At 56.8% G+C, this 25,691-nt stretch overlaps 2 protein-coding genes across 2 annotated transcripts; both read right to left on the bottom strand.

The window, feature by feature from the left end:
• Nucleotides 1–5,838: 5,838 nt before the first annotated feature.
• Nucleotides 5,839–17,180, bottom strand: KCNK17 (potassium two pore domain channel subfamily K member 17). The gene is made up of 5 exons (XM_004590493.2): nt 16,706–17,180; nt 13,932–14,046; nt 10,052–10,212; nt 9,592–9,766; nt 5,839–6,552 (listed from the first exon to the last, which is right to left on the bottom strand). The coding sequence occupies exons 1-5, from the start codon at nt 17,096–17,098 to the stop codon at nt 6,230–6,232; spliced, it is 1,167 nt and encodes a 388-aa protein (XP_004590550.2). The 5' UTR covers nt 17,099–17,180; the 3' UTR covers nt 5,839–6,229.
• A 1,267-nt stretch (nt 17,181–18,447) lies between these two features.
• Nucleotides 18,448–24,965, bottom strand: KCNK16 (potassium two pore domain channel subfamily K member 16). Its single transcript, XM_004590336.2, has 5 exons — nt 24,753–24,965; nt 21,682–21,796; nt 19,843–20,009; nt 19,006–19,171; nt 18,448–18,697 (listed from the first exon to the last, which is right to left on the bottom strand). Exons 1-5 carry the CDS (start codon nt 24,963–24,965, stop codon nt 18,474–18,476), a joined length of 885 nt encoding a protein of 294 aa, XP_004590393.1. The 3' UTR covers nt 18,448–18,473.
• Between the last annotated feature and the right edge of the window lie 726 nt (nt 24,966–25,691).

Here is a 25,691-nt window from a genome sequence, read left to right as displayed (position 1 = left end):
ATTCTACTTGGTACTCCCATCCCAGCCCACCTCTGCCCCAGGCAGCACCTGCAGTCAAGATGGCACCATTGAGACAGGAAACTCAGGGCACTTCCCGCTGACTTGGGGTGGGAGGTAGGAGCCCAGTGGACCGCACACATCACCAGGGCTCTTGTGGGTATACTTGTGTCCTTGTCTTGGTCCCCAGGAATATGGAACTCTACAGGCAGCTCCAAGACAGAGGAGCTGTTCAGTCAACATGTGGGAACTTCAGAAAGTTCGTGGAGTGGGAGGCCTGGGTGGAGCTTGGGCTCCTGGGTTTGGCCTGGCCCAGGCTGGCTGTTGGAGTCATCTGGGGAATGAACCAGCTCTGGGGGGAGGGGGCAGTCCCACCTCCCCTGGCCGTCCCCTCAACCCCACTGTGGCAGCTCTGATGTCACCCTCTGCACGCCTCTTATCTGCAGCCATCATGATTCTTGATTTACTCTGTCCTAAAGGGCTAAGTCCCCAGTCTTCGCACTGATGTGAGAAAATCCGAATCTTACAGCTCAGTCTATGAGCTCAAAGCCACAGGTTGCTGCTGGAAACTGGGCCTCCACAGCCTCACGCCCTGCTCACTGATCCTGCTGCCTCTCCAGAGCTGCCAACAACGGACGCCCTGCTGTCCCGTGTTTGAGCAAATGGATGTTTCCCTAAAATGTTCTCTGTCCAGCAAAGGTCAATGTTGTCTATGGAAGGGAGGGAAGGAGGGAGGGAGGAAAAGGGAAGAGGAAGGGGTGGAGGGAGGGGACAGGGAGGGAGGGAGGGAGGGAGGTAGGAGAGAGGAGGGAGGTGGAAGGGAGGGAGGCAGGGAAGACAGACTCTCCAGCAAATCCTAACTGGTGTGTTTCCCAGGGCAGGACTGGGATCTGGACAAGCCCGGCCAGGCTCTCGCTCCTACACAAACGCTCCTCCTCGCGTGCTTCCTGGATCAGCAGTGTCAGCACTGGGACTTCTTGGAACAGCAGATTATCTGAGAAATCAGCTCCTGGGGGTGAGGCTGCGCTCTGCAGCCAAACAAGTCCTCCGGGTGATGCGGGTTTCCAACTGGGCTTTCAGTCCAGCCTGCAGTCAGCGCTCAGTTAGACCTGCCCTCCTCATCCTGCAGCACATCAACCCTGCCACCCTGCCAGCCTGCCATGAGAGACAGGGAGTTCCCATCCAGGGTTAGCAGCTCACTGCCCGGGTGCAGGCACTCTTCTGGCTCTACCGGCAGTCTCCCTTTCCCTGGGAGACTTGCAAAGCAGGACAAGGAGAGTGGACCTTAGCCCCTGGACATAGCCCTGGGGTGAAAAGGAGCGGTTCACCAAGCCTTTGGGATGCTTCTCAGCGAACGCCTGCAACAACTCATTCATTCTCTCTCTCTCCATCTCTCTCCCTAGTCCCCCAGTCGCCCTGCAAGGCACTCTCAGCATAGGTTTGGTGACACTGCAGTGAGCAAGTGAGCACTCTGCTCGCATTTTCTGGCTCCCCTCACCCTGGTTGGAGGTGGATAAAGAAGTTGAGCACCTCACTGGCCACACACAGCCCGTGAGTGGCACAGCTGACCTCCCAAGCGGACCCTGCGCTGGTTGCAGCACCCACCTCCCCCACCTGCTAGCTTCAAATGACAGCCCAGACGGCTTAGGGACCTCTGCGCAGCCCAGGCTGGGTGGTGAGGGCTGAGACGCCCTTCCCGCCCCCGCTGCCAGCAGTTTCCAGCAGATTCTGGCGGGCTGCATGATCGCGGTTTGGGCTGCAGCTGAGCACCTAGGGGTTGCACGGGTGTGGCTCGCCGGGAGGAACGGCTGCTCTCCCTGTGGTGTTCTAGAATGAACTGACACATCACACGTGTGGTTCTTGGGGGAAAAAAATAAAACCACCCCCACGACCAGTCAAAACAACAATATTTGTACAGTTCCGGTGCTGACCGCGGACACCACCTCCTTCTGGCTCCCCGACAGCGCCTTGCCTTCACTCACGCCCACCCTTGGCAAGCTACAACCTCCTTCTCAGTCTCACATTCTCAGACTTAGAGGTCTCTGGGCTGGCTCAAGGTCCCGCCTCCCCTGGGAAGCCCTCCCGGATGGCTCCAATGTGTGCTTTGGGTAAGGCCCAGCTCTGGCGATCTTGACACCACCCAGCCGTCATGGGACTCTTCCGGTCAGATCCTGCAGCTCTGCTACCTCTGTAACTCAGCCTGCTACTCAGGTCTCTTTTGCTCCTCCTCAAGTTCAACCCTTCCCTTCCTGCCCTTCCTCCCTGCCCTTCCTCCTTTCTCTTCTCTGCCCTACCCACTCTTCCCTCTCTTTGGCACACCTTCCCACCCTTCCTGCTTCTGTGTCTCAGTCCCCGAGGCACTTCGGTCTTTGCTCTCTCCCTCACCTGCGAGCCAGGGCCCAGCTCACCTTTCCTGATGCTGGAAACTAACCATGTCTCATATTTGGATTGCCCCCCACCTCCCCAGCTGCCAGGTAGTTCCCACCAGCTCAAGCCTGGGAATCCCTCCTGATTAATTTGACACTTGTTTAAATCCTGACCATGAATCTACAACGTACAAGGTTGCCTTCTCCTTTGCCTGGAAATCTCATGTTTGTCCGTCAAAGATCCACCGCACTTCATCTCTTCCTGCTTGGCTGCCCTCTTCCACAGCCAGGCTGGTGTTCCCCTCGGCTCTCAGACCCCAATAGTGCTGGTATCATTTGTAGGGCAGGTTTGGAAGAGGGATATTCTTTCAACTTTACTGTGGAAGAATTTTATTTCATTTTCAAAGACAAAGGAAAATTTTGCTGGATACATTATCCTGGACCAGCAATTTTTTGCTTTTAGAATCTGGAATATGTCACTCCATTCTCTTCTGGCCTGTAGAGTTTCCTGTGAGAGGTCTCCTGTGAGTTTAATTGGCATTCCTTTGTATGTCAGTTGATTGTTTTTTTTCACATGCACATTTAAGGATCTCTTCTTTATGCTTGGCTGAAGAGAACTTGATGATCATGTGTCTTGGTGAAGATCGCTTTTGGTCAAGCCTGTTGGGAGTTCTGTGCCCTTCCTGGATCTTGTTTCCCAATCTTTTTTCCAGATGAGGAACATTTTCTTTTATTATTTCATTAAACATATTTTTAAACTCAGCTTCTCTTTCTGCACCTTCTGGGACTCCTATAACTCTTATATTTGGCCTTTTAATAGTGTCTTTCAATTTCTGAATACTTTTTTTTTTAGCTTGATCCAGCGCCGTTTCCAGCTTTTTGATTGTTTCCCCTTATGACAAGAAATATTTTCCAATTCTGACATGCTTTCTTCTGCCTCATTCATTCTATTACAGAGATTTTCCACTGAATTTTTAATTTGCTCACCTGCATCCTTCAGGTGCCTCAAAATGGCACCTGACGTGCCACTCGTGGAGTTCTTGAACCATTGGCCATTAGGTCTGAGGGCTACCTGGACTTATTTGGGGTGGAATTTTGTAGGATGCCATGTTATTGCAATTCACTGAGCCAGAAACAAGTTCACTCCTAGCTCAGTGCATGCTCAGTTCTGTTCACAGCCTTTGCCTCTCTCCACAAGATGGTGCCTGATTTGGCTCTCCTGGGGGTTTGGGCTGTGAAAAGCACCCTGTTCCCGCACTGCCTATTTGGAATCTGCTGCTCTCTCTCTGCTCCTGGTCAAATCAAACAAGCCATCAGGGTGGGAAGTTCTCTGTTTGGACTCATCTCCTGAGTTCCTGGTGACCTCCCCTTCCCACCTGGTTGCTGGTGGAGTTCTGGCCACTGGTGGAGTTTGGATCACTGCTGGCTGACTGCCGCTGGTGTATTGGGTGACTGTAGCACCACACCGCTGTCTTTGCTGCTTTCCTGTGTCCATCAGTCTCCAGGTGTTGCTCTGCTGTCAGTCTGTCCTCACTTATTTCCTGGAATGTATCTTTGCTTCACCCTGGCTAATGCTTCTCCATTGGTTTAAATGTATCCTAACCCTTTTCCACCATTTTGATTCTCTCCAATGCCTTCTTTTAAAGGTGAGGAAACTGAGGCACAGAAAAGGGACCACACAGGACCTAATGACTTCTGGGCTAGACATGCTCCTCCCACCTCCTGCCAGTCCATCTAGAGTGTCAATAACATCCTGTGGTCTCCCAAAGGGCCATGGAGCTGAGCGGGAGCCCTTAGCTGGGCACTGCTCCTGGCCTCCAATCACCCTGGCTCTTCTCCTCATGGCCATGGCAGTCCTGCCCCAGGCTCCAGGAAGGAAGCCAGGGCAGCAGAGGGTGATCCCTTGTCTGTGACCCCACATCAGCTCCCAGCCTGCCTGCTCTCTATCTGTCCCTGTCTGGGTCTTGTATTCTGGGGTCTGAAGCTCTGTTGCTAGGTCCACCTCCTGCCTGCACATGCACCTTCTCACGACCCTTGTCCCTGACCTACTCAAACTGCTCCCAAGGGTTCCGATGTATCTTCCCATTGGCTGAGAAGCAAATCACTGCAGGGCGCCAGCCAATCAGACGTCTTCCTCTGCCCACCTCCCTGGCATTCCACTTTGGGCGGGTTGGAAGTGAAGGACTTGTTGGGGAAGGGAGACCATGGTCCTGCCATGTCCAGAGTGAAGCTGCACAGCCCTGGACCCCAGGCAGACAGCCTTGCTCTGGCCTGGGCTTGAATTTTCCTGTCTGCTTTGTAAGTGCAATGGCTGGCTGTGGCTCCTAGGTGGCCATCAGCCTCTTGTCCACGTGTACCCCTCTGCCCAGCCCCAGTGCCACTGGGATTGGAGTGGGCTCTGCTTTTCATCTGTGGCTCTGGCCTTGGCTGACATGGTGCTAGAACTGATAGAGCAAGCGATATGGCATAACAGGGCTCACTGTCTCCTTGGCCATAAGGTTGCCCTTGTCCTGGCTTCAGGAGGACCTAAGGTGGCCTTCAGGGTTGGTCTCATGGAGTGTCCTGAGTCTCTGGTAGGATGGGAAGGAATGAGTCACAGGGGCTGGCTGGCATTGCCAGAGGTTATAGGCTGGCTGTGGGCACCTGTGTGTGTGTGCGTGTGTGTATGTGTGTGAGATGGGGGTCACCACATCCTGTGCTGCCTGAGTATTAGCCCTGGGTGACAGGTGACCCTGAGCAGGGTTGGAGGCTCTGCTAACAGGAGTGGCCTATGCTGTTCCTAACAGGCTCTGCAGACCACGGCGGAGGCTTCAGTGCAAGGGAATAGGGATGAGGGCGGGCCTCACTTGCTGCCTGCCCTCAAGAATGGGCAGTGACAGAGTAAGAAGCTAACAGATGACCCGGGACTTATACTCATCAGGACATCTTCCATGAGTGCACCTGGCAAGGCTGTGAAGACAGGGGCATGCTCTAAACCTCACTCCATGCACTCCACCAGTCCTGGGCAGGCCTACCTGGGGCGGGGTAGTGGGAGGGGTGGTTTCTCTCTCCGGGGTAGGTGCCAGTCTCAGATGCTGCTTTTGTCTCCCACAGTGTGCATCCATTACAACTGGGCTTCGGGAGCCGGTGCTGTGATGCAGAGCTTCCATCAGCAGCCCCAGGATCCCACATGAGCACCAGTTCCGTCTTGATTGTTCCACTTTTAATCCAGCTCCTTGCTAATGGTCTGGGAAAGCAGCAGGGGCTGGTCCAAGACCTTGGGATGCTGCCCCCACATGGGAGATCTGGAAGAAGCTCCTGATTCCAGACTTGCCCAACTCTAGCTATTGCAGCCGTTTGGGTGTGTGAGCTAGTAGATGGAACATCTCATGATCTCTCCTTCTCTTCTTCTGCCGTTCCAATAAAAATAGACAGATCATAAAAACTACTAGGTCCATTCCCAGTGATAGAAACATTCAAACCATAGCGTTTGAAATCAGATGTTTATTTCGCTCCGACATGGATGAAGACCGCGGTGCGTTTCAGTCCAGGTTTGCTATGATGGCTGTGTGACCCTCAGGAATCCAGGCTCTTGCTGTCTTACTGTGCTGCCCCTCTGAAATATGGCTTCTGTCTTATGATGTCATATGGCTGCCAGAGCTCCAGCCACTGTGTCAGCATTCCAGCCAGTTGGAGTGGGGGAAAGGGGAATCTCCCATCCCAAAAGTCTCACCCCATAAGGATACGTCTCCATGTATCCTATTGGGTAGAATTAAATCACAAAGCTGCACCTAGAAACTGTAGTCTTAGGCTTGGGTGGTCACAGGGCGACCTCCAGGTCAGGGGTCTTGATATCGAGCAGGAAGGTGGACGCAGGAAGGGTTGTGCTAACTGACCTTGTTGCAGCCCGCTGTCAGAGTGGAGGCACCCAGGTGCTCTGTAAGGCCCACAGCCCTGTCCGGGCAGCAGCATGGCTGTGGGCTGTAGGACTGGGGCTCAGCCCCTGGGCTCTGCCTCCTGCTGCAGTCCTTGAAGCCCCGTTTGAAGTGGCGGTGGTAGCAGGGGAGGTAGCAGGAACACGCACCCCCTGGGGTCTCCAGCAGCGAGAGGACGAGTTTAATGATTAGGGCTAGCCATGCCATCCCAAAGAGGATCCACAGGGACACCATGTTCTTGTACCACAGTGGGTACCTCCTGGAAGGGTTCATCTCTGGGAAGCAGGCAAGGGCAGAGTGGGAGTTGAGGGGCTAGGGTGGTGTCTGGGAAGGCCAGGACCACGCGCCCAAAAGAGAAAGAGCCAAGTTTAGACTGACTCCTGGCCTATGGTTCCAGGAATTCACCCCAGATTGGCACTTAGGATTTGGGAATTCTGTGTTTGCTCCATCCCAGGAGTGCCCAGGCCATCACCACCACGGCAGGAAATGGCAGTGATGGGGTAGGATGCATTCCAGATGGATTAAATCTGAAACTCCAGGACTAGGTGCCGAGGGGAGGAGGCCTACTCTGTGAGCAGCCGTCACAAGATCCATGATGGGAAAGGCATGTTAGGAAAAAGCCCGCATGTGAATTTCAGAGTCATTTTGCATTGAAATGAATCTGAACATCTTTGTGAACTGGCACCATCTCCACCTGCCTGCTCTTTGCTGGGCAGGGCCTTGCCGTCCACAGACAGGAGCGAGCTAGAGGGGCTGCGGAGGCACGAGTACAGGCCTGGATCCCTGGGCCTGCTCAGCTCTCAACAGCTGTGTGGCCTGCTCCTGACCCAAGTGGGAACTGAGGAGACAATTTCCCCTCTTGGCTGATGTGCCGGTCCTCAGTGCCTGGTGCCCCGGCTATGTGTTCTGCACCCTCTCCCCAGCCTTATCCCCGGCTGTCACCTCCCGCCTGCTGCAGGGCCTTCTTAATCGGCTGTGCTCCTGGCTCCAGATGCACTTCCTTTGCAGCTCTTCGCCTCATCCCGACTGCCACCCAATGGCCCTTCACATCGCAAACGGACGTCAGTTCCTTGAGCCCAGATGAATCTTCCTCTTTCTCTCTCTCATCCTTTCGCACAGCTTTGCTGGCTAAGCTGCTTGCTGCTTTGTAAAACACAGGCTGGAACAGTCCTTGCTCCACCACCGGAAAGCCCGAATAAACTCATGCAGCCCAAGGGCTGGGACCAGGGCCATGGTGCAGGGCAGGTGCCCATGACCTGTCCTGGGTGCTCACTGTCCAACTCGCACCCAGAAGCCCCTAGCACAGGCAGGGATCCCCAACACTTGCTGTAAAGCCTGCCTCCGTCTTGTCAGGGGTCTGCTCCCCCACTTCAGCCCCACCCTCTGACTACCTTGCCTCTCTCATCACATTGGCAGGATGCACGGGGTGGGCCTGGCCCTCCTGCCTCCTTGCCATCTGCCCTCCGAGTTCCCTGCATCACTCACTGCCTGTCTCACCCTGCTGGTCTCAGACTCTGTGCCTTAGCTGCTCCAGGCCAGGGTCCCTCTCCAGAACCCCTGCTCGGGGACAAGGCCACTGCTGTCACCACCTTGGAGCTGCCCTGTGCTGCCTGGCAGGGGTTGGGATTGGATTACACTGATTGTGTTAGGGCCCTTGATTCCGCCCGCCGGCGGCCCCAAATGAGATCAGCCACACAAGCCAGCTCTCGGGCAATGCCACCCACCAGCTCCCTGACTCTCGGCCCTGGAAGTGCGTGTGTGTGTGTGTGTGTGTGTAGGGGGAATGGCAGCATTCTTCTCTCTTGTTATTTCATTGTTTTTACTAAAAAAATTTCTGAGTGGCAGGGCTCCTGGCAGCTGGCAAGGCGCTCCACTGAAGTGCAAATGCAGTTGGAAGGAAGCAAGGCTGAGGTGGGGGGGCGGGGGATGCAGGGAGACGCAGGAGACCAGTGCCTGGTGCTGCTCTGGCCTCAGTCTTTGGCCATGAGGACAACGCTCCTGGTGGCAGCCAATATAGCAACAGTGCATGCTGGATGGCCAGTCGAGGCCTCAGTATTTCCATCCATGAAAGGGACTGACCTACCCCCCTCGCCCTCATGTACCCCGGGGAGGATTGGCAGAGCCCAGCTTGGGGAGGAGGCAAAGTGTTGGGATGTGCATGGCATGAAGAGCACTGGATGGGGAGTCTGTCCTAGACTCACCCACTTTGGCACTTTCATCTGCACCCTACACTCTCTGGGGCTTAATTTCCCCTTCTTGTAGAGGAAGTTACAAGGGCTGGCAGTGCAGTGCAGTGCCCACCGCGCGGTCCTGCACCAGCTTGCAGAGGGAAGGGGGACAATGGGCAAGGAATCTCTGGAGCTGGAAGAGGTTGCTATGGCCACTGTTGCTGCCCCAGGGCGGTGGTGCTCAGAGCTGCTGGGCTCAGCTCTCCTCAAATGTATCTCTCTGCTCTGAGATCAGAACTAGGAACAGAACTCAGCTGCAAGAAGGTAAGTCAGGACCGTGGGAGAAAGTGAGCGTTGTGGAGTCAAACCGATCACGTGGCACACTCACTGTGCGGTATTGGGTAAGGGTCGCTCTCTGAATCTCAGCTTTCTCTGCAGTAGAGAAGGGGTAACAGAAGGCCTGTCATGTTAATTCCTAGTTAAGGCCTTGTTCCAGGCAGCCTTCTGTCCCCAGGAAGAGAAGGACAGGTGTCCCCATCCCTCTGCTCCACACATTAGGGCCTTTGGGTTCAGGGGAAGGCTCAGAACCCACCTGCCCCAGAGCAGTGTAGTGGTTGGTAGTGCCAGTGGAGAGGGACCCCGAGGCTGGGCAGGGGAACCTGTCACGCCCATCAGGGTGTAGAATGACCCTGCACTGCCACCTGCTGGCCATCCTCCTCGCCTTTATTCTGCAGCCATGGTGGTGGGTTCTGCAGTGCCGGGGTGGGGGGGCCTGTGGTGGGGGATGACCACCGACTTTGGCCCACTTCGGCTCTCTGTGCTGGTGGCTCTCTGTGGTGACGCACTTTGGCCTGGAGATGTTGGGGTGTTGTGAGGGGAGCAGTTGGATGGATGGCTGCCAGGGAGGCAGGGGAAGGGGACAGTCCAACATCAGAGGGAAGTTAGGGACTGTCTTGTCTAGGGCACCTAGGGAATAACAAGGTGGCCGAGACGGGCGGGAACAACCTAAGAAAGGGGCTTGGGCCCGCCTAGGGACCCCTGGACTTGGGGCCTCACAGATTCCCCCTGTGCCCTCGGACATGGCCTAGAACCAGCAGACCCCAGGGACGGAGCAGAGGAGAGGGAAGACAAAGAGGGGACTCTCACCGATCACGTAGTCACCGAAGCCCACGGTGCTGAGGGTGATGAAGGCAAAATAGAAGCCCTCCACGTAGCTCCAGCCCTCCATGTGTGAGAAGAGCAGTGGGGGCAACAGCAGGAAGAGCAGGAGGCCCGAGAGCAGGGTGCTGGAACCCGCCAGCCAGCGCGCCTTGGCCGGGTCCTGTGGGAGCACACACACACACACACACACACACACACACACACACACACACACACACACCACTGTGGCTCCCGCTGCTCCACCGTGGGAGGGCCTGGCAGGGGCAGGAAGGAGGCGGCTGTCCCAAGAGACCCCTCTGTTCTGCTGGGTTCCATCTTGGACCACCTCATTCCTTTTCTGTCCGCCAAGTCCCACCCATGGATGCCCCCTTTATTAACCCAAGACCCTCCCCGCTCCTCCAGGCTGGGCAGCTGGCCGGCCCCGGTTCCCACCAGAGCCCCTCACCTGCCAGGCTCCCCCCATCCTGAGGGCGTAGCGGTGCACACCCTGCTGCATGAGGTGCCCCAGGCGGTTGAGCACCACCAGGTTGAGTGGGATCCCCACGAGAGCGAAGAAGATGCAGAAGAGGCGTGCAGCCATGGTCTGGGGGTTCAGGTTGCCGTAGCCTGCAGGTGGGGGAGAGGGGGAACATTTTTAGACCTGCCCCCTATGAGGCCTGACCACCCCACATCCAGCTCATTCCAGATGTGAGGGTGCTCAGCGAGGCCTTCCCATCCCATGTCGAGCAGTGGCCAGGAGCCAGATGCAATCTGACTCTCCATTGATCCTCACCACCTTTCCAAGTCAGCTCCACGCCCTGTGGTGTGCAGAGCACAGAATGGAAGGCTGAGCAGTGAGCATGTGCTGCAGCCTACCAGGCTGAGCAGCTCTTGTCTCTCCATCCCCTCCCTGCCCCGGGGTGGGCAGAGGCTCCAGCGGCTGCACCTGCAGGATCTGGGCTGCCTCTGGGTTGGGCTTGCTATGGCCCAGTGCAGCAACATCTCCAGGGGGCTCTTGGCTCTGGGCTTTCTCAGAGTTGCCCATCCGAGTTTCCTCCCTGCCACTGTCCTTTTACAGGGGCCAGACCTCTTGTCATTTGAAGCCTTCACCATGTACTCCTGTTCCTTCTTTATCTTCCTGCTCCCAGCCCTCCCCCTCCTTATGCCTTATACATATCTACTTCTGCACACCTGATTCCTGGAGGACCCAGGCTAACACCCTGGCTCCCGTAAACCTCTGTGGGAGTCAGGGCTTGGGAGCAGGGTGTGGGTGGACAGACACTGGAGGATCAGCCCGCCCACAGCAGGTAGAGGATGGGGGCCTCTGTGGAGAGGGAGATGGCATGTTCAGCCAGGGATGTTCTCTGCCTGGGTCGCCTTCTCTGCTGTCCTGTCTTTCTCAGATGCAAGCCTGGGGGCCATGTGTGGTAGCCTAGTGGCTAAAGTCCTTGCTTTGCACGCACTGGGATCCCATATGGGCACCAGTTCATGTGCCGGTGGCCCAGTTTTCCCATCTAGCTCCCTGCTTGTGGCCTGGGAAAGCAGTGGAGGATGGCCCAAAGCCTTGGTACTCTGCACTCACATGGGAGACCTGGAAGAAGCTCCTGGCTCCTGGCATTGGACCGGCTCAGCACTGGCTGTTGCAGCCACTTGGGGAGTGAATCAACAGATGGAAGATTTTCCTCTCTGTTTCTCCTCCTCTCTGTATATCTGACTTTCTAATAAAAATAAATAAATCTTTTTTTTTTTTTTATTTTGAATGCTGCAAATCTGGTCACACCATTGGTCAGAGTCCAGCCCTTGTTTGTCCCCTGCCTGCTGGGAAATCTCCAAATCCTTGTCTGCCTCTGAGCTCCCCCTTGGCAGCCTTGGCCTCACTCCCATCCCGTGCAGGCCTCGGCCCTCTCCTGCCCCTGCGTCTTTGAGCGTCTGCTCTGTCTACTAAGGGTCTATGTCCTTTCCTCATTCTGTTTGTCCGTAACTGCCCAGGGCTCTGCCCCGGCCGTGGAAACAGCCACGCTGTGTAGGGACAGTTTGTCCCCGTGCCTCCAGCATCCACCCACAGACACTGGGGATCACTCCTTTTCCACACTCAGCATCTGGCACAGGGCTGGGTAAGCACAAGAATGCCAGAAGTGTGGGGTTGTGGAGCCTCCGCCACGTATGGGGGCTGGTTCCAGTCTCTGAGGCTTCACTTCCAGTCCAGCTCCTTGCTAATGGCCTGGGAAAGCAGCGCAGGACGGCCCAAGTGCTTGGGCTCCTGCACCCGCATGGGAGACCTGCAAGAAGCTCTCTGTCCCTAGCTTTGCACCAGCTCAGCTCCGGCCACTGCTGCCATTTTGGGAGGTGAAGTAATGGTTGGAAGATCTCTCTCTCTCTCTCTCTCTCTCTTTCTCTAACTCTGTCTTTCAAACAAAAAGAAAAGACTCCTACCCATGCTTGTCCTTTCTTGTAAACCCTCTCTCCCAGAGCAGCTGTGCTTGGAAACAGCCGCGCAGACCGAGGTTGGATTTCAATTTCCGACTCTGCGGCTCCCCAGCTGTGTGACCTTGGGGGAAGTTGTACCACTTCTCTGCCTGTTTCCTCATCCGGGACATGAACAGAGTAATATCCCTGAGTGGGCAAAATGCACCTCAGATGTAGCAGTGCCTGGTACCGAGCCGGCTCCAGGAAGACGTCTGGGCGTACATCCTACCTGCTGCCTGCCCATCCACTGTGTCAGCTGGCAGAGCCTCAGGGCAGAGGCAAGTGGAGAAGCAGGGATGGGAGGCTGGGCTAGGCTAGGAGTCATGGGGCTGGGAAGAGGGACGCCGTGAACTCGCATTTGGTGGCCAAAGTCCTGGGCCTGGGGCAGTGGGTGTCGGAGGAGGGCTGGGATCTGGACACAGTTGGTGGTGTCTGGTGCGTGATGCTGCTCTGGCAAGGACCGCCTGTCACCCCAGAACTTCTCCAGGGGCTGGCTGAATGCTTAGCCCCCTTAAGTGGTGAGTGCCTGCTGTGTGCTGGGTCTTGCACAAAACCCAGGACAACAAATATACCTGCATATCCCTATCCCCCCTCTGCCGCTCCCTGCGGGGTCTCCAGGGCCCTGACACCTCCCTAACTGTGCTTATTTTCAAGGGCACCAGAGTCTTGAGTAATGGTTGGACCAGCTTCCAAGCAACACTGGCTGACTTAAAACTACACGGAGAGATGAGTGTTTGGTTTGGGGGCTAGCAGGCTGCACTGGTGTGCTTGGGTTTGAGTTCCAGTTCCGCTACCTGCTCCAGCTTCCTGTTAATGCTCATCCTGGCTGGGCGGTGGGGGGCAGCAGGTAGTGGCTCAAGTGCTTAGAACTCTGGCGCCCATGAGGGAAAACCTGTGGAGTCACTCCCTATCCAGGCTTGGTTTGGCCATTCCTCTGCTGCTGCTGCTGCTGGCAGATGGCAGATCTCTGTGAGTTTCTGTGGGCCTCTTTGCCTTTCAAAAAAAAAAAAAAAAAAAAAAAACTTAAAAAAAAAAAAAGACCCAGCTAGATGGGTATCTACCTTGTTCCTCTGGGTAGGGACCAGGCTGGAGACCGCTGGCATCACTGGCTGTCTCTCACCGGTGATGTCAGCCTGCCACCTGCCGGTGAGTGTGCGGTCATGCAGAGGCCATAAGCCGGGCAGTCGGGGCAGAGGGGCTGGCACCTGCGCTTGCAGTGTCTCCTGGATTGTAGAGCTGTAGGGAACCAGCCTGCACCTCCTCTTCTCTCCCCACCATCCCCAAGTGCCCTCCCAGCCATCCTGCAGGGCCAGCTCTGGTGTCCCTGTGTACGAAGAGGAATGGGATCCCTGGGGATGGTGAATGAGGAGCTGCTTGGGAGCTCTAGGCGAGGCCGCAGAGGGGTGCGAGAGAGCAGGGGTGCGAGAGAGCAGGGGTGCGAGAGAGCAGGGGTGCGAGTGAGCAGGGGTGCGAGAGAGCAGGGCTTTGCAGCCTCATTCATGCCAGTTCTTCCTTTCCGACTTTCCCCTCACCTGCCCCAACCATCATGCCCAGGGCTCAGAGCTGGGTGGCCCAGCTGGAGAGCCTAGGACTCATCCAGAGACAGTGTTTCTGCTTTGTCCTAGAGACCCTGAAAAGCTGCAAGAGCCGGCAGTGACCCGTCACAGGTTTCTCAACCTTGAACATGGTGCATGTTTTACCCTGGAGACTGGGTCAAATGCAGAACTAGAGTTTGGAGGTCTGCAAGGAAGCCTGAGCTCCTGCTGGCAGGTGTGCCAGGCTGCAGGGCAGGCCACACGCAGAGAGGGAAGCCTCACATAACCCGGCCAGGAGGCGACTGACTCTGCCCGCTGCCCTTCCCTGCCCCACACCGCTCTTACCGATGGTGGTGATGGTGGACACGGAAAAGAAGAAGGAGCCCACAAGCTCCCAACGCCCCATGCTGGTGGTGTTGCTGAAGAGGTGAGCTCCATTCTTGTACGCTTGGATGATATTCTGTTGGATGGGGAGGGGAGAAGGAAGGCTGCCATGAGTACTGCATTCCTGCACCCCAACACACCCGTGTATGTGTGCACACACACGTGCACAATACATACTATACACATGCATGTACACACACGTGCATGCGTGCACATTCAAGCACAGTCCTCAGCATCCTGTCTGGCCCGGCCCATGAGGCTGTATCCGTCTTACCAAGCAGGGGCTCCGTAGAAGCAGTACTTGGTGCTAACTCTCTCCCCTCTCTCCTTGCCCCAGGGCCCAGGTCAGTATGGGGTCCGTGATGTCTCAGGGGGCTGGCAGAACAACTCATTATTCCTCTGCCCACTTTCACTCTTGCCAGAGTGCCAGGCAGGGCAACATGCATGGCGCACTTAGAGAACTGTGGACCACAGTGATCTCAGCCCTCAGTGGAATAGAGGTGAACTGGACACTAACACGCTGTGGTCAGTGTGCTGCTCCAGGCTTTAGGAAGGCCCCATGGCTTTCTTCCTCCCTTTTTCCTTCTTTCTTTCTTTCTTTCTTTCTTTCTTTCTTTCTTTCTTTCTCTCTCTCTCTCTCTTTCTCTCTCTCTTTCTTTCTTTTTTTCCTTTCTCTCTCTCTCTCGCTCTTTCCCTCATTTTCCTTATCTACAGAATGGGAACACTAGGGGCTAGCATCCCATGTGGGCTCAGGTTCAAGTTCCACCTGCCCTACTTCTTACTCAGCTCTTGCTAATGTGTCTGAGAAAGCAGCAGAGGATGGCCCAAGTCCTTGGGTCTCTGCACCCATGTGGGAGACTTATAGGAAGCTTCTGGCTCCTGGTTTCAGATTGGCTCAGCTCCAGCCACTGCAGACATTTGGGGAGTGAACCAAAGGATAGAAGATCTCTCTTTCTCTGTAACTGCCTGTCAAGTAATTACTTTTTTTTTTTTGGTATGAGTACAGTAACACTACCCAATGCAGCATGGCTGTGAGAGTTGAGGTTTTACACGTAAGCACAGCATTCTCAGACATAGGTTACCAGAGGCTGGGGGTTGTTTTAGCCTGGTCTCCCTTCCTTCAGCTGGAAGGTGAGATTACACTGGGGCCCTACCACTGGGAGATGTAGAAGTGGCTGGGCTGGGCTGGGGTCAGGCCGGGATGGAGGGGCAGACCTCATCTAAGATCACACAGCAGCCTCAGGTGTACTCTCTGTGGCAGCTGGCAGGGCGGGAGGGGCAGACCAGGAGGGGAGGCCCCTGTCCCTGGTGAGTGATGGAAGGGGCTGGCCCGCCTACAAGTACAGAGTGGTCCTTGAGGGAGAGGGAGAAAGTCTGCAGGGGCGCTGGTCTCTGGCCCCATGTGGTCTGAGCAGTGAGGCAGGCAGTGGGGGTGGATGGATGAGGGCCGAGTGACAGGTTGGGAGCGGGTAGAGGGGCAGGGCTGGGCAGGGGGAGTTGGGGCAGGGCTGCTTGCTTTGGGCCTGGAGGAAATTGCATGCTGTGTGTGCGTGTCTGCTCCTCAGGGCAGACCCGGCCTGGACACCACTTCCTCGTTTCTGGGGCAGGTTGAAGCCACAGCTGGGTTGAGTTGAAAGGTGAGGTCAGGGTGGGATAGGAAGGGACTGGGGAGGAACAGAGACTGCAGCCTGCAGGGAGGATGGGGCGGAGTGGTAAGCTGGGGGCGGGGCAGTTACAGCCACCGGCGGCAATTGGACCAAACGCATGGTGAAGAATGGTCCCAGCTCTGAGCTAGTGGGAACTCTCTGAGTCTATTCACCTCTACAACGGGCACGATGAGAACAGTATCTAGCTGGTAGGGGCAGAGGAAGAGGAAGGGTGGCTGGCACAAAGCATTCGAGATCGATTGTCGCCGTCCCCCTCATGCTCCACCATGGCGACTTGGCAGGGGCGCAGCAGTGGGGATGGGCAGGCAATCTGCTCTGTTTGTCAAGGTTGCAGGTGGGGATGGAAGCATCCCTGGGCTCCTTGGTAGAAGAGGTGGGCCTTGCTTGGCCTCTGATGCCCTGCTCGAGCATCCGGAGCCTCACCACAGCTCCGGCGGACCTCTCCTCGCCCTGCCGCACTGCCCGCAGAGAGCTGTGCGTACCTGACCCCGCTGCCCTCGGTGGCACCCGCGGTTGGCCCGTGGGCTCAGCCGAAGCGCCTGCGGAGGCCGCTCCACCTCTCCAGTTCTGAGCGCGGTCTCTGCTGTCGCGGTCCAAGCCAGCGCGCCTCAACCCTCTTCCACCCAATCGACGGCGGAGCCCTAAGCTCTTGCTGGTCCGCAAACTCCAGGCTGCGTGCGCCCTGCCGTCCTCGCCTCACAGTGCACTCATTTGCATGCGGGTTCTCTGCACAGCAGGGCCTGGGCGCACCCTGCCACTATAGGCCGCGCGAACAGGTGCGGTCTCGCCTTCTCTCCCCTCCCGCAACGCGCCACGTCCCGGTTCTGACCCAGTCCTAGTCCTGTGGCTTGGGCAAGTGCACCCCCTGTCGTTCTTTCCTAAGCCAGGATGAGCAGGTCCGATTTTCCAAATGCCCCTCACTGGATGGGGTGGAGGTGGGTGGTCCTTTCCGAGATCTAACCTTTGGTGACTTCCTCCCCTCCCCTTGGGTAAATGCCTCCCTGGGTTTCCCGGTCCCGGGTTAGAAGAGACTCTGGGACCTGAGCCCGTGCCCCGTTCGCCCCTGACCCGGATCAGTGAGTCCAGCGCCGGGCCGTCCAGGCAAGTGAAGTTCTGCAGCAGTGCCCATTTGTCACGCTGGAAGTTGAGGTCCGACTCCTGCGCCGCGGGGCCCTCCAGCGCCCAGAACACGCTGGTGCCCAGCGCCAGGTATGCCAGGTAGGCGAGCAGCAGGAGCGCGGTGGCGGGCACCACGCAGCCCCGGGCCCTACCCTCTGGCGCCGCCCGCGCTCGCGGTGGCCGGGACATCGGCGGGAAGGTGCGGCAGCTGGAGCGGTGGACCAGCACCCGAAGCCCGACGGTCGGACCCGGAGCCCTGCGGATGCCTTCTGCAGTAGCGAGCACGGACCCGGCACCCTGGTTTTCTACAGAAGGGAGGAGAGCTTGGACAGCCCTGCCCATGCTGCCCCGGGACCCAATCCCAGGCACCAAAAGAGGCCACGAGCGACGCGGACCTCTGGCCCCTCCTCGATGTGTTCCTGGAGTTCAGCTCCCCGCCCCACCGGCGCTGGGGGCGCAGGACAGGGAGAGGAGAGGGGTCCAGCACCTTCCCACCCTCAGCCCAAACAGCAGGCGGGACTCAAGGGGCGGAAGAGAAAGTAGAGGCCAACTTTATTGTCTTAGGTCCCGGGCTCTGTGACTATCTCCACGGTTTGCCAGTCAGGTCCTGCCTAGCTCTCCCTGGCTGTGTGTCTCTAAGCAGAGCGACACAGTCCCAGAGCTGCACAGGCCACAGCAGCTCCCCTAAGTCCCCCTTCCACCCACAACAGAGCAGGGCCACAGGGAGTGTTGGTGGTCCATCCGCAGGGCTCCCTTACCCAACTCTGGAGTCTCTGGGGTCCCTGTGGCTGCTAGCTCCTTCCCTGCCTCCCTCCCAACTCCCCCAGGCTCCACCTGCCTGGGGTGCTGAGCACAGGAGGGCAGCACAGCCACTTAGGGACCTGCTGGCTTTGGGGGGTCGTTGGGGAGAGACAGGGCAGGTCCAGGGTTGAGCTGTACTGGCTCTCTGGCTACCCCCAGGGCCAGTGCAGGAAAGGCTATTGAAAAGACAGGAGCTCAGGGGGAGCAGAGTCCAAGAGGGTCCCCTGGGTATGGAGAAAGGAGTGGGAGGCCCAGAGGCCCTTGTTCATGGCAGCTCTGGGCCTGCAGGTGAGGGGCGCTGGGGAGCTCTGAGAGGCAGCTCTGCATGGCAGACATGCTTTGGATCCTGAGATCGGTCCCGTTTCTGCCTGGCCCTTGCTATCAGCCCTCACCAGGGGTCCTCCTCCTCCTTGTGGGATGTGTCTGCTCCCGTCACAGCATCTTGGCCACTGTGTTGGGTTTGCCTGTCTCATCATTCTGGGTCCTTTCACCAGACAACAGGTGCAGTGAGGGATGGAACTGTCCACTCCACATCCCTGTATCCCAGACCCTGGCCTCGTGCCTGGTGCTTGTAGCCAGGGAGGCAAGGATAAAGGCAGCCTTCGCTGTGTGTGAAGTTGCCAGGGTGGGTGTGTGGGCACTGCTGTGGAGATCTGGGACACGCAGACTGCCCTGGGGGGACAGGTGCATGTGGGACTCACATGTGTATCTTTGGTGTTGCCTCTACTCTCCTCTCTGCTGCTTTTTTTGGGCACATCTGTCTCCTTCCGGAGAGTTCCTGAGGTCAGCCCTGGCTGGGGGGAGTGAGTGGGTTCTGAGAAGAGGAGGCGGGGCAGGAAAGGCAGAGGGCATGGAATTGAGGGTAGGGTGTGGGGAGGCTACGCGGGGTTTCTGGGGCCACTTGGGGGAGTGGCGCTCAGGCCGAGATGGGGATCTTCTGAGGTCTGGAGAGCCCCGCAGGGTCTGGGGAGGCTCTGTCCTTGAGGCCAAGGCCCCTGCTGAGCAGCCAGAGCTGGGAGCACCTGCGCAGGAGCAGGGGCCCCAGCGGGAGGATCAGTGCCAGCCATGCCAGGCCCACGAGGATCCACAACGCCGCCAGGCTCCGGTAGATGGAGATGTAGTGCTTGCTGGGGTCCGTACCTGCCAGAAGGGGGCAGCAGCCATGCCTATGGGTCCCAGGACCCCATGTTCCCCAGGAATCCCCACCAGCCTGGACGCTCTCTCCCTTTTTCCTTACTGAGCATCAGCTGCAGAAGTCCCTGGAGAAACAATTGGCACTGGGTCCCCAGATCTCAGTCCATGGCAGCCCCAGACTCTGCTGTGTCCCCTTGAAGAGCTGGAGGCCGTGTGTGACCCTTGGCGGTGCTTCCGCCTGGCTTCTCCACCCCACGGAGCCCCCTGCTTGCACCCCCTCCCTACCCTGACATACATGATCCTTCTGTTCTCACCCACAACGTAGTCTCCGAAGCCGATGGTGCTGAGGGTAATGAAGGCGAAGTAGAAGCCCTCGCCGAAGCTCCAGCCCTCCACATGGGAGAAGACCATGGGCGGGAAGATGAGAACGGCCAGCGTCCCCAGGGTCAGGAACAGGGTGAGGCCCAGCACCTGCAGGAGCTGGGGGCAGGCGGGACGGGGGTCTGCTGCTAAGCCCACTGGGAGGGCTCCAGGACGAGAGCAGAGTGGTCCCAGGCGAGACCCCTGCTGTGTGTGTGTGTGTGTGTGTGTGTGTAATCCTGATCAGACCAGGGGAAGCACGGGGCAGAAACAATGCATTTGTGGGGTCAAGGAGAGGTTTGGAGAACCCTCTGAGCTTGAGGGGGTCACACTTGAGCATTCCTTGTGGGGGCTCAGATCTGGGGCGAGGGGCTGTCCTGGAGTCCCCTGTACCACTGCACTTCTAAGCGTGGGCACTGGGGAAGGGGTGTTCTGTGTGGCCATGGAGCCCATTTCTGGCCACACTGAAGGACGCTGGGACTCTGTGATGTCCTTGTAGATACCCTTTAAGCAGGAATGGTTGGCCAGCTGTTGGTTCCAGCTCTAGCCATGGAGAACATCTAGGCTGGAATTATACCTGTCTCTCCCCCAAGGGCTCCACGTGGAGCCTGGTTGAGGCTGAGCCTTTGTCCAGTGTCTCCCTCTGCCTCTGTCCCGACACCTGCCACTTGTCTTCTGCAGGTGGCCATCCCTACCACCCCACCCCACCCCACCCCCTGCACCCCAGCCTCAGCCTGGGCACCTGCAAGTGAATGGTCACAGCAGGGCTGCCAGGGAGGGAGGGGCCCTACCTGGGAGCGCCTGGGCTGGTCTTCCCACCTCTCCAGCGTGACCAGGTGGGCACGCAGGCCTGTGCCCAGGTGATTGAGGAAGATCACGTTGAGCGGGATCCCCACCAGAGCATAGAAGACACAGAAGATCTGCCCTGCCTCTGTGCTGGGTGCCAGGTTGCCATACCCTGCAGAGGGAGGGGGCACGTACACATGTAGGGACCAGGGTTCACAGCACATCTGCTTCCCCTCCCAGATGCCTCTTCCACCTCCTCTCAGGGAGGAGGCCCCTTGCTGATCTCAGATGACAATGCCTCCAGGAAGCCCTCAGGAATGTCATCCTCCTTCCCCCTTCTGGGTGTGATTCCCTGGGGTGCTCTGAGTCATTCTTGTTGCTGATCTTCTTTGCCTTAACTGAGCACATGAGAAGGAGGAGTTAGAAGGGGTCTGAAGGTCTCCTTGGGGGCTGGGTGGAATTTGGGGGGGGGCTGAGGAGTACAGCAGATGCTGTTGGGGTCCTGTCCCCTCAGGATACCCAAGGCGTCACTTGCATCTTTTGATGGACAGTTCCTGTACACAAATGACTTCCTACCCTGCATCCTACTTAAAGGTTTTTTGTTTGTTTGATTTTTTTTTTAGAGAGAGAGAGAAATCACATACCCATGGTCGAATTCCTGCAACAGCATGGGCTGACGCAGGCCAAAGCTGGGAGCCAGGAACTCAATCCAGGTCTCCCAGTGGGTGCACAACCCATCTCCTTGGCCACCACCTGCTGCTCCCATGTTTGCATTAGCAGGAAGCTGGGGTCAGGAGAGGGCCGTAACTGCTTCCCAGGCATCTCAAAAGGAATCTTGCCAACTCTTGATTCACTATGCCAAACTCTTGAGTCTACCTGAGAGCTTTACATATGAAAATTTATTTATTTTTATTGAAAGGACAGAGAGAGAGATAGAGAGAGGGAGAGAGAGTCTTCCACACATTGGGTCACTCCTCAAATGATTGCAGTGATTGGGGCTGAGCTGTTATGAAACCAGGAGTCAGAGCTTCTTCTGGGTCTCCCACATGGGTGCAAGAACCCAAGACTTGAACCATTCTCTGCTACGTGGAAGTGGAGCAGCTGGGACTTGAACCAGCACCCAGATGGGATATTGGTGCCATAGGTGGAGGCTTAATGTGCTACACTGCAGCACTAGTCCCAGGAGATTAAAAAGATGTATTTGAGGGTGAGAGAGAGGACAAAGGAAGAGAGTGAGCGAGTACATGCAAGAGTAAGCTGTACCATCTTCTGATTCACTTCCTAAATGCCCCATAATGGCTTTAATCGGAAGCCAGGACTCAGTGCAGGCAGGGACTCAGTTCCTTGAGCCACCATGACTGCCTCCCAAGGTCAGCATCAACGGAAAGACTGGGACTGGAGTCAGGAACTGGACACACCCGTGGGAAACATGGGGTTTTTAACCGGCAATTTAATGGCTGGGTTAAACACCTGCTCCAGTGGGCGGGCTTTCCTGTCTGCAGCTGTGTTCCTGGTCTATGGGACTGATGCACAAAGCTGCAGAATCAATGCGCCCAAATGAAGGTCTTGGCCCCGAGGGTAGGAGCTGGTGGATCGTAGTCCCTCATCCTCCTCCCTAGCTGGAACTCTTCTGAGGGTGGGGTCCTCCCAGTCCCTGGGGGACTCCTGAGCTGGAGTGAACATACTCCTTAAGGCTAACATTGCTCCCTCTTCCTCCCACTTTCCTGCCCAGGCTTCCTGAATTGTCTCCTAGCTCAACCACGTCTTTGTCTCAGTGGCTGCTTTGGGGAGCCCAGGCTGGGACCCAGGTCGTGGGGCACTTCTGGTGCGTCCCCCCCTTTTACCTATGGTGGTGACCACAGTGCCTGCAAAGAAGAAGCTGCTGCCGAAGTCCCAGTTGCTGGGGTTGGTGGAGTTGCCTTTCGGGTTCACGCCTTTCACCCAGGCTTCCATGATGACCTGTGGGGGTGAGCAGGGATTACACAGGTAGAGGTGGCAGAGGTGGGGTCCCCAAGTTCTTCTTATGGTGCATGCTTCCATGTCCATGGCTCTTACGGGTCCTCTTAGTGGTGTTAGCATTCCATGGGGAGGGACATGAATGCTCAGAGTGGCTAAGGGGCTTTTGTGAGGTTGTTGGATTCCAAGCCTAGTGTCTTCTCCTGGCCAGGGCTGATGGAGGCTTGGGCAACGGGCAGGGCTGCCGGAGAGGGAAGAGGCTTAAGGTGAGATGCAGGATGCTTGACAAGGGGCCCAGGGGGAAGACCTTGCAGGTGACAAGAGTAGGGAGGCTTCAGGGTGGATAGCTGACTAGGGAACATGGGAAAGCCGGGGGCTGATAGCGGGGAACAGAGAAACCAGGATTCACTGAACTTGCAGTGAGCAGGCAGCCTGCCCTTGGCAGCCCACAGTTGCACCTCCCTGAAAAATTCCACCAGAGGTTGGGACAAAGATTGTGTGCACACCCCCAGGGGTGGTGTGTATACGTGTTGTATTTCATGTGTGAGAACTATATGATGGTACTTCAGCAAGTTTCTGGGAAAATGGAACTAAAAGGTAAGGTGATTTTGGTGTCCCAAATTTTGAAACTCTACATAGAGTTTTCACTGAAGTTTTTGGAAACCACTTGTATGCATGAATCTCAAAAATTCTTTACATCAAAATGTGCTCTCCTTTCAGAGCTGGTGTTGTAGCATAGTGACTTAAGCTGCTGCCTGCAGCATCAGCGTCTCATGCGAGCACCGGTTCAAGTTCTGGAAGTTCCACTTCCATTCCAGCTCCCTGCTAATAGCCTAGGAAAAGCAATGTAAGATGTCCCAAGTGCTTGGGCCCCTGCCACTCCATGTGGAGACCCAGGTGAGGTTCCTGGTTCCTCACAGTTTCAGTTGCAACTGTTTTGAGAATCTGGGGAGTGAATCAGCAAATGGAAGGTCTCTTTCTGTGTCTCTCCCTCTCTTTCTCTCTTTCAAATGAATGAGTATATTTTTAAATGTACCGTTTAATTCCATTTTCCACAAACTCCATGAAACATCTTTGTATACTGCACAAATGTGCTTGATGTGTATGCTTGGTGCCTGTGTGCATGGTGTGTGTGTAGGGGGGCATCTGTGTTTACATAACATGGACCTTTGCAGGCCCAGGCCTGAGAGCTTCCATTCCTGGGGCCCAGCTCTTAGGGAGAGGGGGCAGCTCCCTCGCCCCAAGACTCAGCTCCCCTCTCCTTAGCTGTGTGCTGTCCCTGGACAGTAGTACAGGTTGGCACAGCCCTAAAGGCAGAAAGGACTATGATGGCTCAGGCCTGCTATTCCTATGGGAACTGGCTCCCCTGGCTGGGCCAGGCCAGTCCGGGCATCCCCAGACAGGCTGTGTGCTGCTGCCCCTCGCCTTGGCTGGAACTGGCCTCTTGAGATGTAGCCTTTGGCTTCTATTTCTTTTTCCACAGGCCCACGGAGGGCCTGATGGAACATTCCTGAACACTCTGCTCCTGGGAGACCCTCACACCCTTGAGAGCAGTGCTGGCCCCCACAGTGGGCCTGGGTTCTCCATCCTTGAGAGAAGGTGCCCGGGCATCAGGGAGGTGCTGAGTGGAGGTAGGCGAGTGTGGCGTACTGGCCCCTGGAGTCAGCCCCAGGCAGGCCAGCAGTGCTGCTGGTGGCCTTGCAAGTGCTCTCAGCAGCTCACCCTGGTATGGCATGGCACCATTGGGCCTCCCAGATCCACATCACCCTTACCCCGAGCAAGTCAGGGGCAGGGCTGCCTTGGCCTCCCTGGATTTCTCATAGGGTCACCCCTTCATTCAGCCAGGTCAGCAGTTTCCCTTCTTATCTCTTCTAGAGCTGGTCCAGCCTTGTTCACAGGTGCTTCCCACGCCTGTTGGCTCCTAGATCCCGTCTCTATGCAGGGCCGAGGGAGTCTCTGGCAACCTCTGACTTCTATCCCAGGGTCTGGGCAGCTCCTGACTTCTTAGCCTGGATGAGAGTACCACGGCTCCAAGCCTCACTGACCCTGTCCACCAGAGAGCCAGGGACTGGAGCCTGGAACCAGACACTAGTTACTACGTTTCCTGGAAGGACCTGGACATGTCTCTGTTGTTTCCAGAAAGTCCTCTCGGACTGCTGATCCAGGCGTCATCGTCTTGCTTGCTGCCTTGCATTTGAGGGGCCTCAGTACCTCCTGCGGGGCTTGGTCACAGGCTGCTGCCCTCATCCCCCAAGAGTTCCAGAAACTGCAGGCGGTGGTGTAGAGGCAGGTAGGTGTGAGAAAACCATCTGGAGAGTGCTCAGCCCCCAGCTGGCCACGGCCACCCTGTGGCCACCCTGTGGGCCTGCCCCCAACTGTTGGAGGCAGGGAATGCTCAGCAGGTACAGGCATCGATTCTGCCCTTGGTACACTCCTCTGCAGCCGCCACTGTCCCAGAGCCCTCCGGTCCCAGGTGCATTCATTTACCTTTCCCACCACATCAGGGATCTGCCTTGTTTGTGGGACACAGGAAAGTGGAGGATGTGGCAGGAGAAGGTTCCCGACAAGAGAGAGATCCCTTGGGTGCAGCTGGCCACTGCCCAACACACCCAGCTCCAGATGGAACAAACACAGGGGAAGCCAGCCTGGCGACTGCTCTTGACACTGATTTGTGTCTCTGTTGATAACGTTGACCCACGGCTGATATCTGTGCAGCAAGGGATGGCTTAGAGAACAAGTGCAAGCTGCAGCCCAGATGACCTGTTCAAGGTCACACACCAGTTCAGTGGTAGGTCTGTGGCCAGAACCCAGAGCTAGGTTCCATAGGCTGTCTGCACCCACTGAGCTTCCACATGGGGCATCAGCCACTGGTACCTGCCACGAGAGCCATCTTTCTCCCCCACCTTTCCAAGTCCTTCCCTTCCATCCCCATGCCCTCCTTCCCTCCACCACTTTTCACCTGCACAAACTGCTCCAGGGCTTGCTGGTCCAGGCAGGTGTAGTTCTCCAGGAAGCGCAGCTTCTCCAATTGAAACTGGTCGCGGGACTGCGCCTCCGCCTGCTTCTCCAGCAGCTGGAAGACAGCAGCACCGAGCAGCAGGTAGCTGATGTAGGCCAGCAGCAGGGGCAGCACGCGGCCGCCCCAGCAGCCACAGAGCCCAGAGCGGGGCATGGCGCAGCTGCCCGGGATCCTGCCAGGGCCTTGGGGCTGGCTGTGGTTCAGGGGTGGGGGAGAGGTGGGAAGCAGGTGAGACGTGAGCGTGCCCAGGACCTGTCCTAGCCTTCTGTACAGACAGCACAGGTGTCTGCCAGCCAGGAGTATATTTGAACAGTGCGGCTCAGCTTGGCTGCACTAAGTGCTCGGAGTGCAAACAGGCTTGCCATCCCCCCCATCCAGCCTCTTTTTATTTTTTTTTCCCCCATGGACAGCAGCGAGTCAGCTGCACAGACCCCCTCCAAGAGACCAACCTGTTTCTCCTGAACGCTTCATGTTTCACTCATGGCTGGGCTGGATGAGAGGTGGGGAGAGGCAGGGTCATCCCCATTGCCCAGGCCTGAATGGGGACTCTGCACAGGCCCCGGCCTCACCACCCCAGAAGGCTATATGCCCCCCAAACTCAGAAGCTGGGGAGAATGGGTGTGTATGAATCTTGTACCAAGTTGCCTTGGCTACAACACCAGGCTGGCAGAATTGACCTGCCTATTGCGGGAACCCGGATGACAAATCAGAGCAGAGTCAACAGACAGATGCCAGTCTCGCTGGGAGGTTGTAACAGGGCTACTATTGCTAATAAATTGGTCTCATAGCCGTCCTAGTGCCTGCTGATTGTTGATCTTGCTTTAAGTCTGTTGGCGGATTGCCGACTGAGGCTGCTGTGTTGGTGAGATGTGCGTGTGT

Source organism: Ochotona princeps, chromosome 1 (genome assembly GCF_030435755.1).
Source record: "Ochotona princeps isolate mOchPri1 chromosome 1, mOchPri1.hap1, whole genome shotgun sequence".
In the NCBI taxonomy this organism is placed as follows: domain Eukaryota; kingdom Metazoa; phylum Chordata; class Mammalia; order Lagomorpha; family Ochotonidae; genus Ochotona; species Ochotona princeps.
This window is presented reverse-complemented; position numbering and strand designations above follow the sequence as displayed.

Coding starts and splice junctions, on each gene's coding strand:
- KCNK17 (XM_004590493.2), bottom strand. CDS start 17,098: ATGGGCAGGGCTGTCCAAGCTCTCCTCCCTTCTGTAGAAAACCAGGGT. Junction 10,213..13,931: donor GTCCACCATCACCACCATCG/GTAAGAGCGGTG, acceptor CCCCACCTGCAG/GCTACGGCAACCTGAACCCC. Junction 6,553..9,591: donor CTTCGGTGACTACGTGATCG/GTGAGAGTCCCC, acceptor CCTGCTTCCCAG/AGATGAACCCTTCCAGGAGG.
- KCNK16 (XM_004590336.2), bottom strand. CDS start 24,965: ATGCCCCGCTCTGGGCTCTGTGGCTGCTGGGGCGGCCGCGTGCTGCCC. Junction 20,010..21,681: donor CACTGTGGTCACCACCATAG/GTAAAAGGGGGG, acceptor CTCCCTCTGCAG/GGTATGGCAACCTGGCACCC. Junction 19,172..19,842: donor ACCAGCCCAGGCGCTCCCAG/GTAGGGCCCCTC, acceptor GCCTGCCCCCAG/CTCCTGCAGGTGCTGGGCCT.